Source organism: Cotesia typhae, unplaced genomic scaffold, assembly GCF_013202065.1.
Source record: "Cotesia typhae breed Kobodo isofemale line unplaced genomic scaffold, CoteBio_Ctyphae contig_20, whole genome shotgun sequence".
Classification (NCBI taxonomy): Eukaryota; Metazoa; Arthropoda; class Insecta; order Hymenoptera; family Braconidae; genus Cotesia; species Cotesia typhae.
In genome coordinates this window covers 836,984-855,122 of record NW_027423725.1, presented here as the reverse complement: position 1 = coordinate 855,122, position 18,139 = coordinate 836,984, and the positions used below count along the sequence as shown (strand labels likewise).

Below are 18,139 nucleotides of genomic sequence, written 5' to 3'. Positions count from 1 at the left end.
TTTTTTAAGCGTCGATTATTTATTTTCATGAATCGACTTAAAAAAAAAAAAAAAAAAAAAAAAAAATAAATAAAAAAATAAATCTTTTCTACATTAAAATTTAAATGGGTTTAAAAAAACTAAAGTAAATTATTGTTTAATTTTTTTGTGTGATTTTACTGAATTTAATTTTAAAATGATTGATTATTAGGTAATTAGAAACTAAATTTACTGTTAAATACTTAAATTTTAAGGAGTTTTACAATATTATTTTGATGGATTAAATTTAAAAGTTGCTAATTTATTTAAAAAAAATTTTTTACATGAAGAAAGTTTAAAAAATTAAGCGCGCAATTTTTTAAAAATATTTTTTTAGTTACAATAAAATAAAAAATTCTTAAACGTCGTCTAATTTTAGTAAATTTAAAATTCATCAACTCTTATAATTTAGATGAAAAATATGAAAATATATCATGTAAGCAAACTATTCGTAACTTGATTGGTCGAATATATCATAAGCATGAAAATATATGCAAACGCTATAGTAAGGCGCGCGCAAATTTGAATTTTAGTAAAAATATAAAAAATATAAAACTTCATTTCTGACTTTCCACAGCATTGACAGAAATTCCCGCCAATTCTTCACTATCCAAGCAATCAAATCCATCTTCTACTTCAGCAGCGTCAAGCTTATTATTTTTCAAATCAACTCCCGCGGCTTTAGAGTGACAATTATCCCGCTGTTCTTCATAACCAAACTCTTGATAAATCAGCGCCAAGCGCATCCATTTTTCTTGGACGGCCATTTTGTCGGCAATAGCCGACTGGATCAGCGGAATAATCGGATCTGTTTGAGAATTCTGAAGAAATTCTGAAGCTGAAGAAATATTAGGCTCAAAATTTTGAACTTTAGCAAAAGATTCAACGCAGCATTCCGCGTAAATCATCCAAAGAGAAACTAAATTTTTAAATTTGTCACATTTGATCATCAATTCAAGCAATTTACGAGCTATGTCGTACCTCTGGATGCTCATCAATGATTTAACAAGATCAATAATTAAATTACTGTAAATTTTAATATTTTTCAGATCGAACTCATCGAGATAGCAGTCAACCTTGTCAATGCACCCGAGCTCGATGAACAAAACGATGCAATTGATCTTCAAATTAACTGGAGTCTCTTTTGGAATGTGACAGAACTCAATTGCGCTTGTCAATAATTTTTGAGTAAATATTTTAGAGTCAATAACTTTGTACTCGATTTGTATAGAAGTGTGCTTTGATAAAATGTCAATGCATTTGTAAAATTTACGCAGCTTTATGCAGATAAACAAGTATAAATTTACTTCTTGGTCTGATAGCAGGTGCGGACAGTGCTGGAAGATTGACTCGACGGGCTCTAAAGCTTCGGTGTAATTTTTTTCTTTGATCAGCAACTGCGCCAATTTCTTTGCGCAATTTATCACCACCAGCTGGTGCTGGTCGCCCGCGTCCAGTTTTGAAGACAACTCCTGGTAGCCCAATATGAAAGCTCGGCTGTTTCCGGAGTCATGCTGAAGCTTCGCCCGCGCGTTGTACAGAGACTCCTTGGTCGGGTTACGACCGATTGCCAGGGTGTAGTACCGAATCGCCTGCGGGATGCAGTTGTACTTGACGTGCAGCTCTGCTAACTTTGTGTAGTATTCTTCACGGGTAAGGCTTTTTTTGTTCACTTTTGAGATTTCTTCTTCTAGCTCTTCGGGTTCTTGAGGCTCGGAGCTGAAAGTTAGATTGTTAAAAAATTTTAGTACACAGAAAAAAAAATTAACTTGAATCTAGTAAATAATTTTGAAAAAATTTCATCTTCTTGATTTGAGTAAAAAAATTCTTAAACTAAGAAATTTTTATTGGTTTAAGTTGATTTTACTTTATTCAAGATTTTTTGGTCTTGAATCAAAACAATTAAACTCTTCAAAATTATTTTCTTGGTTTAAGAATTTTTTTCTTGATTCAAGTTAATTTTTTTTTCAGTGTAGTTATTTTTTTTGGAAATAATTAATTGAATAAATAATTAATAAATAAGGGATAAATGGACCAGCAGTTTGTTGATTGGATATTGATTGATATTAAATTAAGATTGTATGGTCGGTAAATATTTTTTAATTATAAACGCAGTCATAATCTATGTAGGAGAATTAAAAAAATTTTTTTTCCAAGATAGTCATATCGCTTTACAGATGCGTATAATTTTTATACGCCCTTATGGCACCCAGGAACTATAAGGGTATGTAATAAAAATTTTATTTTTTTTTTTCTAAGACCAAAAAAAATTTTTAGTTTGAAGAAAAATTTTTTTTTTCAAACTAAAAATTTTTTTGGACTTAGAAAAAGAAAAATGACCTTTTATTTGGTGAAATATTGACATTTTTAAAGATATAAACTCATCCCGATGTTACACTCATCGAGACCTTTCATTTGAGTACCTACATCAATTTTTCATATATTTTATATATTTATATATATGTATATATGAAAAATATATCAAAATGCATGTGGGTACTCAAATGAAAGCTCTTGATGAGTGTAACATCGGAATGAGCTTATACTCTTGAAAAATGTACAAATAAATGGTAAAAAGTCCAAAATTCTATCTTTTCATTGGTCTTCATAAAAAAATCCCAAAAAAATGATAGGACCCCTATAAAATTAAAATTTTGCCCAAAAAAGTAAGATAGGTAAAAATTTATAAAATTCTCTATAAAAAAAGTCTGATAAAAAATATTTTTAATATTTGACTGGTTAAATTTGTAAAATAAATTGGAGTTAAAAAAAAATAATAAATATCATTTGACCGGTAAGCTTCTGGATAAATCGGTCAACTAATGATCCATTTACCCAAAGTAACAATATAAAAAATTACTAACACATTTATGTCAAGTTGATTATTATTTTTGATAGAATTTTCATAAGAACTTGAAGTCCTAGAATTTTTTTTCTTTTCTGCCAAATTTTCAACCAACTTTTTTTTTCTTGACAACTCTTCTTTAACACTGCTACTAGGCAAATTATTATTATTATTATTTCCATGCTTACTTGTTGAAAAAAGTGACTCTGTGATTTTGTCACTATTTTTCACTAAATTCTCCATTTTTATCAGTCAAAAATTTAGTACACTTACAGCCTTTTCCCATTTGTACTTTCAATAAAATATAAAAATTTAAATAAACACCAATAAATAAAAAAATATAAATTAACATAACTTTAAAAACACATTTAAACTGACAGATTTTTTAGGATTGTTATTACAATAAAAACATGCTTGAGATTCAGCGACCGCGTGGTTGATAAAATTTTAAGGAAAAAAAAAATGTTGGTTATTTTGCACGCCATCTTTCAGAAATTGCACCTGTTCAAATTGTACATAATTAAATTATATTGTAATTTTAGTAATTATAATTTTTAAGTATACCTTTTTCAAAATTATTCTGTCACTCTATACTCGGAATTTTTTTTTTGACATTTAAGTTAGCAGTCATTTATATTTTCTAAAAAAAAATTTTTTTTTCTGAAAAAATATGTTTAAAAAATTGCATTTTTAATTTTTTAAAATTTCTAAATAGTAATTTTTTTTTTATCATAATTTGCTACAAAAATTTATTATAAAATTGTCTGAATTCAATTTTTAAATATTAAATTCCAGCAAAGTAAAAATAAAAAAAAAAAAAAAATAAATCTAATTTTGTAATTTAAAAAATAATTTAAAAAAAATTAAATATTTTTGCCTGTCATTTTATTTTTATCATTTAATGACGTACAAAAAAATGTAAATATGTAATATGATTATCGGTAGGACTTTTGGTAGCGGGCTCTTGCACCTGGACCACCGAATTTCTTCGGCTCGCAACGTCTTGGGTCGGCAACAAGTAATGTACGGTCATACTGTATAAGTATGTCCTTTACTTCCTTTTTACTCGCTTCATCGACATCTAAATAAATAAATTAATTAATTAATATAAATAAAAAAAAAAAAAAAAATTTTTTTTTAATTTTATCAATCATATTTTGGAAAATAAAATTAATTTATTCCAAGTAATAAATAATAAATTAAATAAATTTTATTATTTTAAAGAAAATTAATTAGTCCAATATTTTATAAAAAATTACAATTAATTTTTTTTTTAATCTTTGTGTGCGAAATTTGCTAAGTTATAAATCATAAATTATGATTAAAAAATTTTTTTAAATTGTAAAATATTTTAATTTTTTTTTTTTAATAATAATAATAATAAAATAAACTTACATTTTTGATAATAAGCAACCAGTGCTTTGGAGATAGCTTGTCTGATAGCATAGATCTGTGCTACATGACCTCCACCGTTTACACGTACACGGATGTCAACTCCCGAGAATTTTTCCTGTTAATCAAAATTAATTAATAATTTTTTTAGTAGAATTAGTTGTTTTTTTTTTTAATTTATAATTAATGAATAAATTCTAATGAATTCTAATAAAAATAAAAAGTAGACTAATTTGGAAAATTCTCACTTAAAATATTTTTAATTTTCTAAAAATGACATTTTTACTAAATTTTTTTTTTTCTTAATAATTCCATTGTTATAAAAATCTAAAAAAATCGTCTTCTGTCTGTTAATTAGAGTCTCATTAATTTTTTTTTAATTTCTACGAGTAAAATTTTTTAATTTAATTTTTTTTCCACAAAAATTTGTAATTCAAATCTTAAAAAAATTATTCAAAATCAATTTTGTGAAAACAATTAAAAAATTAAAAAATTTTTTTTTAATTTATAAAAAATAATGATGACATTAAAGTTAGATGAGAATCAATTTAGCAGATAATAATTAATTTTAAAAATCTTTTTAGCAAATAAATTATGGCAAAAAAAAAAACTGAGAACATAAAATTGACATTTAAAAAATTAAAAAATGAAATTTTTCAGAGCAAATTTATTTATTAAAAAAAAATTTTTTTAATTATAAAAGTGACAGCTAACTTTAGTGCCAATAAAGTTAGCTGTCACGCAATAAATTTTTAATTTTATTAAAAAATTAAATTAACTCTAAAAAATTATTTAAAAAAAAATTGCATTTTTAATTTATTTTAATTTCTACATGTCACTTTTTAAAAATTTTTTTTTGCCATAATTTATTAATTATAAAAATTTTTAAATATTTGTTAAATTAATTTTCATAAAAAATAATGAATTAAATTAACAAAATCAAAAATTACGAACAAATGTCACAAAATTAATAAACAATTACCTTGCCAAGAAGAAGGATTGGTTCTTGCAATTTGTATTGGAGCACAAGAGGCTCAATGTTCTCCAATGGTCTGCCATTAACGCGTAAAATACCGCGACCACGTTTGCAGTAGGCTACAGCCGTTGCGCTTTTCTGAAAAATTTAAAAATAAAATAAATCTTACAACCTCAATTAAAAAAAAAAAAAATTAATAATAATAACAAGTATAAAAACAAAACAAAAAAACCCAAAAAATTTTTAAAATTGAATTTACACAAAAAATTATTTTACAGGTTATGTAAAACACGCCGCGATAATTCAATCAAGAATAATTACCTTGCGGCCAAAAACTTGGACCGAGTGGATTGGCTCCTTTTGCTTGGTCTGTAAGAGTAAAATTTCATTGTTAATATCCAGTAATTACTTAATTAATTGATAAATATTTAGATTTTTAAACAGATTAATAAATCTCACTTTCTGCATTGTGGCTGAGCTTGATGAAAAAGAACGAGAAGGAGGATGGGAAGGAAGTGCCAAAAGAAAGTGTTTTTAGTTAGTTAAATTTTCTTCAGGTGGCGCTTTGGTCGTGTCGGTAGACTGGCTATCTATATTATGAACATACGGCCATTTTTTTGCAGAGATTGTAAGTAATTTTTTGACTTTGAGGTTAGAAATTATTTTTTTAATTTTTAACAACAAATATAAAATATATAAAATATAAATTATTAATGATATTGATTAATATTAAATTAGCTGATATTTAAAAAAATTTTTGGAATTTTTTTTTATTTAAAAAATCATTATAGAAAAAAAAAAAATTCACTTGTAAAAAACTTGAAAAACTGTAAGTGCAATTTTAAAAAAATATTTTTTAATTTTTATTTAATAAATTTTTTAGCAATTAAATTATAAAAAAAAAAAAAATTAATTAAAAAGTTTCACATGTGAAAATTAATAAAAATTATTTAAAAAAATCATCAGTAGAATTTTTATGACATTAAATTTATTGTTTTAATTTTCTTTGACAAATAAATTATAGCAAAAAAAAAAAATATTGAAAAAATGGACTTGTAGAAAATTAAATAAATTAAAAATGCAATTTTTTTAAAATTATTTTTAGCACAAATTTTTTTGTTAAAGAAAATTAAAAAATTGTCAAGTAACAGCTATAGAATTTTTTCGATTATTGACTAACTTCACACTCATGTATTTTTATTGCAAGGATTTTTAATGGATTATTATAAAAAAAAAATTCTAAATATTCAAATTAAAAAAAATTTTTTTATTGCAATTTATTTGTTATAAAAATTAAAAAAATTAACAGCTGATAGCTTCAGTAATTACAACTGAAATTAGAAATTTTTAACAAGAAAATAATTACGATTACGAAAAAAATTCTAAATGCTAAAATAAAAAAAAAATAATCAGTGTAAATTTTTTAAAGATTTTTTTTAGTCCCAGAAATTTGAATATAGCGCGCTATGCGCGCACCAAAATTTAAACCAATAAGAAATCGTGGCGCGTTTTTCAAATTTCAATCTTTGACTAACTTCAAGATTTTCATGTATTTTAATTTTTAAAATTGATAGCTAATTTCATTATCGTGTAATTTTTTTTTTTTTATCACTTATATTAGTAACAATAGGGGGGGGGGGGCATTATTATTATTATTATTAATTTGAAAAGAAATTATGAACTCACATTCAACAGAATCGACAATTATTTGGGTTTCAATATTTTTAATAATTATACAAATTATTTTCGCAGTGTCTTATTTGTGTTTTAGCAAAAAATCTGAAAGTCCGTCAACAAATAATTCTCCAAGTCCGTCAAAAAATAATTTTAAAGTTTTGAATGAAGATCATCCTGTAGAAAGAAGTTTAGAATCTACTGAAAAATTAGTTACAATAGAAGAAGAAAATTTGGATGAAGATGAAGAATATTCAGATTCTGGAGTACTTGTGATAGTACCACCAAAACCTGCCGTTAAAAAAGAAAGTAAAAAAGAATCTAAATTAAATGAAAAGCCAAAAGAAAAAATAAATTTTGATTCCGAAAGTTTAGAAGATTATTTGAATGATCCAGAAGGTCCAGAAAATATTTTGATAACTCGTCGAGAGACAATATTAAATAATATATTGTACTCTTAAATTTAAGTACCTAGTTCCAACAGACCGGGTTAATAAAGTAATCGTGGGCTCTATGAATCTTGATAAGTATCTGGAGGAAACAGTCGGGCTTGGAAATTGGACAGCTGATGCGATTGACAAAGAAGAAATAGTTGCTTTGTACTATACTTCGGTTGTTTTATTGCAGTATTATGTATCGAGCAAAGATATTAATTTTAAAATTACTGTTAAAAATGTGATTGATAAAATTATAAACAAAATGAACGACTTGGACTTTCGAGAAAATGCCCAGCAGGTTTTATTGGACGGACTTTGCGTGTAAATTTGTGACCTTGTTGCTTACTTACGACTTTTTAATTAACTACCAGTCAGGTAATTTAATTTATCGGGACTTGATTTATCAGTTGATTCCCACATTAAAATTTCATGAGTGGCAGAAAATGAATTATAGAAAAATTATTCATTTTCTGGGACTTAAATTAGTAGTTGATTATTATTTTGAACCTGACTTTTACGGATATGATTATTTTGATGAAATTTTAAGAATTTTAAAAGGTAAATAAAGTTTATAATTATGATTTTATGTTTCAGATTTACAAAAGTTTTTGTTTGGATTGGATCGACAGCTGAAATATTTACTATTGTTTAACAAAATTGAAAGGGAAAATTTTTAAAAATAATTTTCTAAATTATTTTTATTGTATGCTAATTTTAATGATGAAAATTAAGTCAGCTGACATCTAAAAATTTTATAATTTTTTTTTAATTAAAAAAAAACTGCCCGTAAGAGTCTATATAAAATATTCTTTTATATTACGAATATATTTTTCAAAGAAAGTTTGAAATTCCCAGTAAAATATTTTGCGTCGTGCGTCAAAAAATTTTGAATTAAATATTTAACACTTTTATGTGTAAATTTAACATTTATTGTGTTAAATTTACACAAAAAAAATGTTAAATATTTAACATAAAAATTTTTAACACAAAAAAAAACAAATATTTTATTAATGTTTTAAAAATATTTTTTAAAATAAGTAATTCTGCTTAAAGTTAGCTGTTACTTGATTAATTTTTAATTTTATTTAAAAATTAAATTAATTTTTAAAAATTGCATTTTTTAATTTCTTAAAATTTCTACATGTTAATTTTTTATTCTTATTTTTTTTGCCATAATTTATTTGTTAAAAAAAGTTCTAAAAATTATTAAATATACGCTAAATTAATTTTTATAAAACTTTAAGGTCCAGTTTTTTTTAATCCAGGATAAAAAGTATTATTATCATTGTCAATATATTAATATATATTTTATCAGACGATAAAATTTTATCTTAGATTGAAAAACTGGCCCTAAGTGTAATTTAAAAAAAATATTTTTCTCTTCTAATTTAATAAATGAAAAAATTTTTAATTTTAAATTTCGCGCTTTTTTTATGCGCAGGTGCAGCTGCGCAGAATCCAGAATTATTGGAATTATCAACACGAGAATTAAGGTTATATGTATGAGTGAAAAACGTGGATTTGTTTATAACCTAAGAGCATTGAATTTACTTAAATATTTTTACATTAAATAAAAAATGTCTTTGTTTGAAATTAAGCGGTAAGTAATTTTTAATTAATTAATTTATTTAATGCAATAAAAAAAAAAAAATAATAACTATTTATTTTTTAAAAGGTATGATGAAGAATTGGAAACAGCAGACGGGTATGACCACTTATCAGAATTATTAAAAAAAATAGAAGAGCGTAAAAAACAGCGGATTGATAAAAATGAGAGTGATAAAAATGAGAAAGAAAAACCGAAGAAGAAACGCAAGAAAAAGTCAAAGAAAAAAATTGATGATGGAACAAATGATGTGAGTGAGAATAATGATAATGAAATTGAAAAAGATGTTAGTGGTACTAATAATGACAAAGATGATAATAATAAAGAAGAAAATGAAAAAAATGAAGATGATAAGCAGGATTTTATGATTCTTGGAGTAAACAATAGTAAAAAAAAAACTAAAGTGACCCGCGTGCTGCCCAAGTGGTTGACGCATCCAGAGATAATATCAGCTGATTTAACGAGTGGTCCGGAATTGGATGAAGAGTGTAGAGATTCATTGAAGTTAGATGAGCAGTTGGTAAAAGCGTTAGAGGAAAATGGGATTAAAAAGTTGTTTCCTGTCCAGCTGAGCTTGATCAAATGGATGTTGAAGTGCAATGAAAATCGGAGCATGGGATGGTGGCCACGTGACACTTGTGTGTCTGCACCTACTGGAAGCGGTAAATTTTTGTTTTTTCTTTCCAGATTATACCATTTTTTATCCAGATTATACTGGGTGATATCTGGATTATACTCATTATAATCTGGATTATACTCATTATAATCTGGATTATACTCACTGTAATCTGTATTATAGTCATTGTAATCTGGATTATACTCATTGTAATCTGGATTATACTCATTGTAATTTGGATTATACTGGGTGATATCTGGATTATACTGGGTGATATCTGGATTATACTGGGTGATAATTGGATTATACTCATTGTAATCGGGATTATAGTCATTATAATCTTGATTATACTCATTATAATCTGGATTATACTAGCTACTATCTAAAAAAAATTTTCACTCAGTATAATCTGGGATGATATCCAGTTACATTTTAAGGAGAAAGTAATTTTAAAATTTATAAAATTATAATTGTTTTTGAATTTTTTAGGAAAAACTTTGGCGTATGTCTTGCCAGTAATTCAGCAGCTGAAAAATAATCTGATTTGCCAAGTCAGATGTCTCATTGTTCTTCCTGTTCAAGAATTAGCGGCTCAAGTCAACAGAGTTATGTTGACGTACTGCAAAAATACTAATTTAAAGGTTGCATTGATTACTGGCGCAGCGCCTATGGAAATTGAGCAGTTGAAGCTTGTTAAAAAAAGTAAGTAGTTACTTAAGTTTAATTGATTAATTTTTTTTAATTCAAAGATTATACACCGTTTGAGAGTTAGAGGCTTTTAAAATTTTTGCGAAACTCATTTAAAAAAAAATTCACAAATTTTGCTTTTTCTCTTAATAATGCAAATCCGGTTTAAAAAAAAAATACATATTAGAAATTGTTAATTTTTTTTTTTTATAAAAAAAAATTGAAACTCAAATACTTGATAAATTTATTATTTTTTTTTTTTTTTCAGCACAAAATGGTGATTTAATAAGCAAAGTAGATATCGTAATATCAACTCCCGGCCGCTTAGTAGATCACATAGAAAAAACTCAAGGATTTACATTAAAATACCTGGAATTTTTGATAATTGATGAAGCTGATCGTTCAACAGATTGGCTAAAATACATTCCACATCCGCATTACAATATTCCGGCTTTGTCAGTTAAAAATTTACAATCCTAGTAAGTAGATAATCAATAACTAATTACAATTTCAATTATCTGTTGGTCCATAATTAATAATCCTCTCAATTTAAACTTCCAGCTCGATACCACCAGCGCAAAAGTTACTGTTCAGCGCAACTTTGTCTCAGGACCCAGAAAAATTGAGTAGATTAAATTTATTCCAGCCGATACTGTTTACCTCCGCTGTCCTGAAGAACCACGACAATGACGAGGATATAGACTTGGATAAATGCGGGGAATTTTTGGGGAAATACACCAGTCCAGTGGAGCTTACAGAGCGCGCTTTTGAGTGCTCGGCAGCGTACAAACCGGTTGCAGCGCTTAAATTGGTGACTGCGGGAGAAAAGAGCGAGAAGACGCTGATTTTTACTAATTCTGGAAAATCAGCGCATCGACTCGCGCTGTTGCTTGGGTTGATGTTGAAGGACAGAAATATTCCTGTTGATGAATTGTCTGCGCAGATGATGCCTAAACAGCGGAATGAAGTCTTGGAAAAATTCAGCAAAGCTCAGACTGGAGTGTAAGTTTTAATTTTTTATTTTTAGTTGGCAAATTTTGTGAAAATTTCAACAGCTAAATTTTAAAAAATCTCAAAAATAAAATTTTCAAAAAATTATTTTTTTTTTTGGTTTTGAAAAACCAAACTAAAAAGTAGAAAATAAATATTAGTTTAAAAAAATTAAAAAAACACGCTTTTTATAAAAAATCGAATTAAAAAATAGAAAATAAATTTTAATTAAGAGTAGTGATAAAAATTTTGATAAATATAAATTAATTAGAGTGTAAATAAAAATAAAATATATTTTATTTTAAAAAAAGCGTATTAAAAAATTTTTTTTTTCGGGAATTAAAGTATTTTTGTATGAAATGTCCAAAAATGCAAAAAAAAAATTTTTTTCCTAACTAAAAATTTTCCTGGACTTAGAAAAAAAAAACAGAATTTTCATTATACGCCCTTAAGGCGTAAAAAATTTTTTTTTAGCATTTCTGCACGTTTCGGATGAAACTACGTCAATTTCCAAAAAAAAAAAAAATGTTTATACACCCTTATGGCTTTTTACCAGGACTTTTTTTTTTTTTTATTATTTTCTTAATAATATAAATTAATTGAAAAATTTTTTTTTATAGTCAGAAATTTTCTAAAAAATAACAATTACTAATTTAAAAAAAAAAAATTCAAAATTTATAAATTAATGTATTGATTAATAATTATGATTATAATTAATATAAATTTTTTTTTTTTACAGACTTGTAAGCTCGGATGCACTGGCGAGGGGTGTCGACATCCCAGATGTAACATTAGTAATTTCTTATGACTTGCCAAAGTATATTAAAGGGTACATCCATCGATCTGGACGAACTGGTCGAGCGGGTAAACTTGGTACCGCTATATCTATTCTGACCAACAATCAGATTTCGGCATTTAATCGAATGCTCGCGTCAGCACGCAAAGTTGTTCCCACAATAGAAACGTTTGAATCATTGGAAACTGTCGCCGAGGAAATAAATTACGCTGATAAGTTGACTGAACTGGGAAAAATAATTAGTAAAGAAGAAGTTAAGAGTAATAGTAATAATAATAATAATAATAATAATAATAAAAATTTGGAAATCTAAAAATTCCTTGGGAAACTTTGATCAAATATCCTCTTCATAATTTTTTTTTTCCATTTACAATAATTTCTAAGTTATCGCAAATTTTGTAACAAATCTTTATATCGAATTTTTTTATTGATTTTTTAAAATGAGATTTGAAACTAAGGCAGTTATAGCGGTCAGAAAAAATCGAGTTAATTTTTTTAATCAAAGAGATTGATTTTTCAGAATATTTAAAAAAAAAAAAAAATAAAAAATAAATTTTTTTGAAAAAAAAATTGAAATTTTTTTTTTTTTCAAATTTCTTGAAAAATTAATCTCTTTGATTGGAAAAATAAAGATTTTTGAGAAAAATTTTTTTTTGTTGAAGAAATGAATAAAAATCGAAAAATTGCTCATAATGGTGATTTTTGCAAAAACAAAGAATTTGAAGCTTCGGGGTACTATGAAAAAAAAATCGCAGCGCTTTGAATTTTTCAGGGATTTTAGGGGACACTTGAAGGTTGAAAAATTACCGACAATATCCTTTGTTCATCCATTTTATCCAAAGTAATACCAAGTTATCCAAATATCCTTAATTATGCGAATTTTTGTCGTTTTTTCAGTTAAAGTTTTTAATTAAAAAAAATTTTTTTTGACAAAAGCTATTCACGGTATCTTATAGAGAATATCGTGTAGTTTTCAAAACCGTCCTTCGATTTCCTATACGATCATTATTTCCAGAGTTATTGATTGTCAAAGTGAAAAAGTACTTTTTTGCTTTGACTGACGATAACTCCGCGGCAAATCATCGTACAGGCTTTTTGATTACGTCAAATTGAAGGGCATTAAATTTTCTAAAAAAGCTTTTCAGTGAAACAATGGAAAAAAATTTTTTGAAGCCCGTAGATTTTTTTGAAGACGAGAAAAAATTTGGAAAATTTTTTTTTTTTGTAGTTTTCTTAGGATTTCTCCAGACCTAAACATGATAAAAATTTTTCATGATCATATCTGAAAACTAGACACTTGGAGCTACAATTTCCTTTTTTTTTTTTTTGCTGTACGATCATTTTCCTCGGAGTTACAGATCGTTGAAAATCACCCTAAAAATTTCGAATTTTCTTTATTATAATTTTGCTTGATTTTTATTAAACTAAATAAATTTCAAAAAAAAAAAATGCAATTGTCAATCTCAAGGAAAATTAAAAATTCTCCCACAATATATCCCAATAATTGCAATAACATTTTTTTTTATTAACATTGATAATAACATTTTATTGTCATGATTAATAATTAATTACTATAATTAATATGTTGTACAATAATTCTTTTAAAATCATTTACAGTCGATTCATTTAAATTATTACCTGCGATGATATCGATTCACAATTTTAAAATCATTAATATTTATACGTATCTCTGTTATTTCTTTTAATACAATATTAATAATAATAATAATAATAATAATAATAATAATATTCGTTATTAATTATCAATTATTATTTAATAAATATTCGACGAAGGCAGTAATTTACATTTTCATTAATATTTACTTTTATCATTTATATAATATAAAAAAGATAATTAACTATATATATATATTTATGTTATTAATGTAAGTTATAAATTTTTTTTTTTTTTACTAATTCTCACACTAACTTTTTTTTTTTTTTTTTTTTTTTAAATAAATTACTTTACAATAATAATAAAAATTATTGCTGCAATTTTTTTGAAAAAAATTTACATTAATAAATAAAGATATGTATTATTAAATTCTTTTTAATTAGAAGCGATTCGTTGCATATATTTTTTATTTTTTCAATTTTTTTTTTTTTTATCATAAAAGAAGCAAAAATGGATTTTTTTTATTTACATTATTTATTTACATAATTATTATAGTGGTCCTATTTAATATGTCTCGTTGCCATATATATTTATATTTATTTATTATTTATCAATTATTTATATAAAAAACAATTTTTGTTTTTTTATAAATATAAACATATACATATTCACATAAATAATAATAATAGCGATAATTAATCAATTTATAAATTGACTAATTATTTTATTTAAATTTACAGTTTGATAAATTTTTTTATTAATTATGCAATTACACATATTTATTGTCGTCACTTTTTATTATTTATTTATTTATAAATAATTTTATTTTTAAAGTCAAATTTTTAAATTCTAGCTTTATTAATTTATTAATTTTTTTAACAATTTAATATTGCGTTAAATTATTTACAGCGTAAACCGGTCGAACATCGAAATAGCTTTGAACAATCTTGTTATTATAATTTTAATAATAATAAAAATTATAATAAGCTATTGTATAATATATAAATTCAATTGATTGCAGCTGCTAGTTAATCTCCATTGATAATGATTAAATTCGGAAGACCGTTCAGCAATATACATACATATATGTTATAAATAAAATCCACTTGATGCGACGATTAAATAAATCTGCGTACACCAATTATTGGCTTATTATAATTTAATTAGCAGATTATTAAAATATTATTTTTATTTGTCAGAAGGTCAAATGGGAAATTAAGCGTATAAAGTACGGACTTTATGATGAGTATAATCTAGATTATAATGAGTATAATCTAGATTATAATGAGTACAATTCCATATTATAATGAGTATAATCCCAGATTATAATGAGTATAATCCAGATATCACCCAGTATAATCTGAATTATACTAGCTACTATCTAAAAAATTTTCCACTACAGATATCACTGAGTATAATCTAAGATGATATCCAGTGTCATTTTGTGCTTTCCGTGTATATAATCTTTTTTTTTTTTTTTTTTTTTTTTTTTTTAATTAACAATATATAAAATTGAATTTCAAATTGGCAAACGAGCGGAGAGTGTGCGCTGAGACACGAGTTCAGAAAAACCTTATTTACTCAGTTTATACTTCAATATATGTAATTAAAAAAACATTTCGTTTAATATCATGATAAAATAAAAAAATAAAAATATTTATTAATGAAAAATATATTTTTTTTCAATAGTAATAAATATCAGTCTTATTTTTATATTATAAAATAAGTATTTATTATTTTATCTCAATATTATGCGAAATATTTTATAAACTCGGCTAATAAAATTAATTACAAATATTAATTTTACAGAAATTATATTAAAAAATTTTAATTTTGAATTCTGATTAGAAAAAATAATTTTAAAGGGTTGAAAATATTCAGAAGTATTGAAAAAAATTAAAATTTGGTTATTACAAATACTTTTTTTTTTTTTAATCAAAAAAATGGCTTCTTTTGTGAGACGGCCATCTTGTCGGTAAAAATGACTACTCAATAATTTAATCTAATTTCAGCTATTTTTTATAGCAATTCATCGACTTTTTTTTTTAACTTACATGAAAAAGGTAATTTAATTATTAACGAAAAAAAAAAAAATTGTTTGTAATATAATATACTTATTAATTAACAACTTTAAAATTTTTCCGCTCAATTAAAAAATTCCGATGATAATAAAACTTAACTTTATTTTCAGTAGCGTTAAAAAATATTAAAAAGCAATTATTATTGACTCATAAAATCTTTTTGTTAAAAATAATCCGGTCAATTTACCAGCTAATTTTTTCCCATTCTCACCTTCTGTTAATTAAAACTAACCTTGTTGAAGGTATTTACATAATTAAAATTCAATAAAAAAAAAGTAACTAATTAAACTACTGAATAATAAATAACATATTGATTAATTAAAAACTACATTATCTGCTCTCTGAAACGAATAAATAATACTCGATACATTAATATAATATTACCCGCATGCTTATACACAATATATATAATATTAATATTATCAGTATTGCACTATACATCTCCTTAATTATCGTTGCACATCACACCAATTACAAATTTCTGCACCGATAATTAACATCGAATTTATGATTTCATTATCATTGCTATCAATTATTATTTTATATTAATATATATTATATATTATATATTTATATTTACACAACAAATATTTGTTTAAATTTTAATTGTAATATAAATAATAATATTTGTCTATACCGAAGTGTGCACTGATAAAATAATTAATTTGAGTTGAGAGAAAAAATCTTGAACTAAGAAAATAATTTTTAAGAATTTTATTTTTTTTTTACTGATTTTTGAATGTAATGTAAGGTTTTTCTTAAGAGCTCAATATTTTTGAAGTTATAGTAGTTTTCAAAGGTTCTAAGAACAGTGTTAGGTTCCAAGAACAATATTGGGTTCTGAGAACAATGTTAGGTTCTAAGAACAGTATAAGGCTCTAAGAACAATATCAGGTTCCAGGAACCTTACTAGGTTCCAGGAACCTTACTAGGTTCCAAGAACAACATAAGGTTCCAAGAACAATATTAGGTTCTAGGAACAATGTTAGGTTCCAACAATAACATAGGGTTCCAAGAACAACATAAGAGTCTAAGACTAATATTAGGTTCTAAGAACAGTATTAGATTTCAAGAACAATCTCAGGTTCCAGGAACCATAGTAGGTTCCAAGAACAACATAGGGTTCCAAGAATAACACAAAATTTCAAGAACAATACCAGGTTCTAAGAACAATATAAGTTCCAAGAACAATGTTTTGTTCCAAGAACAACATATGGTTTTGAAAATTATATCAGGTTCCAAGAACAACATTAGGTTCTAAGAACAGTATTCTAAGAATAATATCAGGTTCTGGGAACCATTATAGGTTCCAAGAACAATATAAGGTTCCGATAAAATTTGACTTCAATGTAGCATGACTCATGAATGTGCTTAGATAAATTCCAGTTTAACAATTTTTCTGCTCGACTCAAAACACTCACATAGTTTTTTTACTTTAAGTTTTTTTTTCTTGAATCAAGTTGAATTTTTTTATCAGTGTACTTTAATTATAGTATCATAAATATTTTATTTAATGAATTAATAGGTCTAGTGGATTGCAAAAGTCATAAAAAGAAATAATAGAGTCGTAGATTTGCAAGACGATAATCTTGGAGTGTTGTTGAGAATCTTCCAAGGAGGAGACGGAGAAGCGAGCGGTCTTTCAGTGCGATGCACTTGAGTGCTACCGCCCATCATCTGGGTTGTGCCGTACTCCTCGTTAATGTTATTATAATTATTTTTATTGTTATTACCGCTTAGATTGTTATTGTCCCAGTCGTCGTGACTGTTGTTGGGTCGCCGGTTCGGTTTCTGCTTGCTGTAAGGTTTTTTACGCACTTTTGCGTCTGTGTTTCGCGATATTGGGCCTGGGGTTGTTTCTGTCGCCAGTTCTAGCTCTGAAAAAAAATTTTTTTTTTCATTAATACATCAAAGAAGCATTCATGCTTTTAGAATTAGATTCTAATATGTTAAACTCGGATATGATCATAATAAATTTTGAAAAATTGAGATTTTTTTTTTATTTTTATTTTTAGTTAAATTCTCTATATAAAAAGGTCTGAAAATTTTTTTTATATTTTTAATACTTATTATCATTAATATTAATATTAATATAAATATTAATCCCCTAAAAGCGTACTAATTTTTTTTCTTTTGATCATTAATTAAAAGTATAAAAATAAAAAGCAAAAACTTAAAAAGTAAGCACTTTGATGGAATATATCAACATGTTCTTCACCTGTTGCTACCTGATACTGAGTAGCTCTACCCTCAGTATTATCTATACACCAACAACTCATTCACCACTCATACTAACAGCCACTTCCATCTAGACTGTTGCACATCCCCTTTACTCACCCTCCTCTTTCTCTTTAGTTTACTGGCAATTCAACAGCTATCGACTATCGCATACTCCTAACTTACTCT

The 18,139-nt window shown here is 25.3% G+C and overlaps 4 protein-coding genes across 4 annotated transcripts in view; 1 reads left to right on the top strand and 3 right to left on the bottom strand.

Annotated features, from left to right (window-relative positions):
• Window positions 1-246: 246 nt before the first annotated feature.
• On the bottom strand, window positions 247-3,603 carry LOC141538014 (general transcription factor 3C polypeptide 3). Its single transcript, XM_074259266.1, has 2 exons — window positions 2,883-3,603; window positions 247-1,737 (listed from the first exon to the last, which is right to left on the bottom strand). The coding sequence occupies exons 1-2, from the start codon at window positions 3,104-3,106 to the stop codon at window positions 576-578; spliced, it is 1,386 nt and encodes a 461-aa protein (XP_074115367.1). The 5' UTR covers window positions 3,107-3,603; the 3' UTR covers window positions 247-575.
• Window positions 3,604-3,731: 128 nt separating this feature from the next.
• Rps16 (ribosomal protein S16) lies at window positions 3,732-5,754 on the bottom strand. Its single transcript, XM_074259267.1, has 5 exons — window positions 5,691-5,754; window positions 5,553-5,600; window positions 5,238-5,369; window positions 4,259-4,373; window positions 3,732-3,944 (listed from the first exon to the last, which is right to left on the bottom strand). Exons 1-5 carry the CDS (start codon window positions 5,697-5,699, stop codon window positions 3,799-3,801), a joined length of 450 nt encoding a protein of 149 aa, XP_074115368.1. The 5' UTR covers window positions 5,700-5,754; the 3' UTR covers window positions 3,732-3,798.
• A 1,139-nt stretch (window positions 5,755-6,893) lies between these two features.
• Window positions 6,894-12,353, top strand: Dbp73d (putative ATP-dependent RNA helicase Dbp73D). Its single transcript, XM_074259265.1, has 8 exons — window positions 6,894-7,717; window positions 7,937-8,128; window positions 8,784-8,942; window positions 9,018-9,610; window positions 10,054-10,266; window positions 10,520-10,730; window positions 10,813-11,253; window positions 11,981-12,353. The coding sequence occupies exons 3-8, from the start codon at window positions 8,920-8,922 to the stop codon at window positions 12,348-12,350; spliced, it is 1,851 nt and encodes a 616-aa protein (XP_074115366.1). The 5' UTR covers window positions 6,894-7,717; window positions 7,937-8,128; window positions 8,784-8,919; the 3' UTR covers window positions 12,351-12,353.
• A 2,757-nt stretch (window positions 12,354-15,110) lies between these two features.
• The window catches only part of Dip-lambda (Dpr-interacting protein lambda), a 135,762-nt gene continuing 132,733 nt past the window's right edge, over window positions 15,111-18,139 (bottom strand). Inside the window, exon 12 of the mRNA XM_074259430.1 lies at window positions 15,111-17,610. Within this exon, the coding sequence (XP_074115531.1) occupies window positions 17,261-17,610 (350 nt within the window). The 3' untranslated portion in view covers window positions 15,111-17,260. The remainder of the gene's footprint in view (window positions 17,611-18,139) is intronic.

Excerpts from the sequence above, each read along its gene's own strand:
- LOC141538014 (XM_074259266.1), bottom strand. The coding sequence starts at position 3,106 with ATGGAGAATTTAGTGAAAAATAGTGACAAAATCACAGAGTCACTTTTT. Across the intron at positions 1,738-2,882 it reads AATCAACTTGACATAAATGT|CTCCGAGCCTCAAGAACCCG; the intron begins GTTAGTAATTTT and ends TCTAACTTTCAG.
- Rps16 (XM_074259267.1), bottom strand. Across the intron at positions 5,370-5,552 it reads TCCAAGTTTTTGGCCGCAAG|AAAAGCGCAACGGCTGTAGC; the intron begins GTAATTATTCTT and ends TAAATTTTTCAG. Across the intron at positions 3,945-4,258 it reads GGTTGCTTATTATCAAAAAT|ATGTCGATGAAGCGAGTAAA; the intron begins GTAAGTTTATTT and ends TTATTTATTTAG.
- Dbp73d (XM_074259265.1), top strand. The coding sequence starts at position 8,920 with ATGTCTTTGTTTGAAATTAAGCG. Across the intron at positions 9,611-10,053 it reads GTCTGCACCTACTGGAAGCG|GAAAAACTTTGGCGTATGTC; the intron begins GTAAATTTTTGT and ends TGAATTTTTTAG. Across the intron at positions 10,731-10,812 it reads GTTAAAAATTTACAATCCTA|CTCGATACCACCAGCGCAAA; the intron begins GTAAGTAGATAA and ends TTAAACTTCCAG.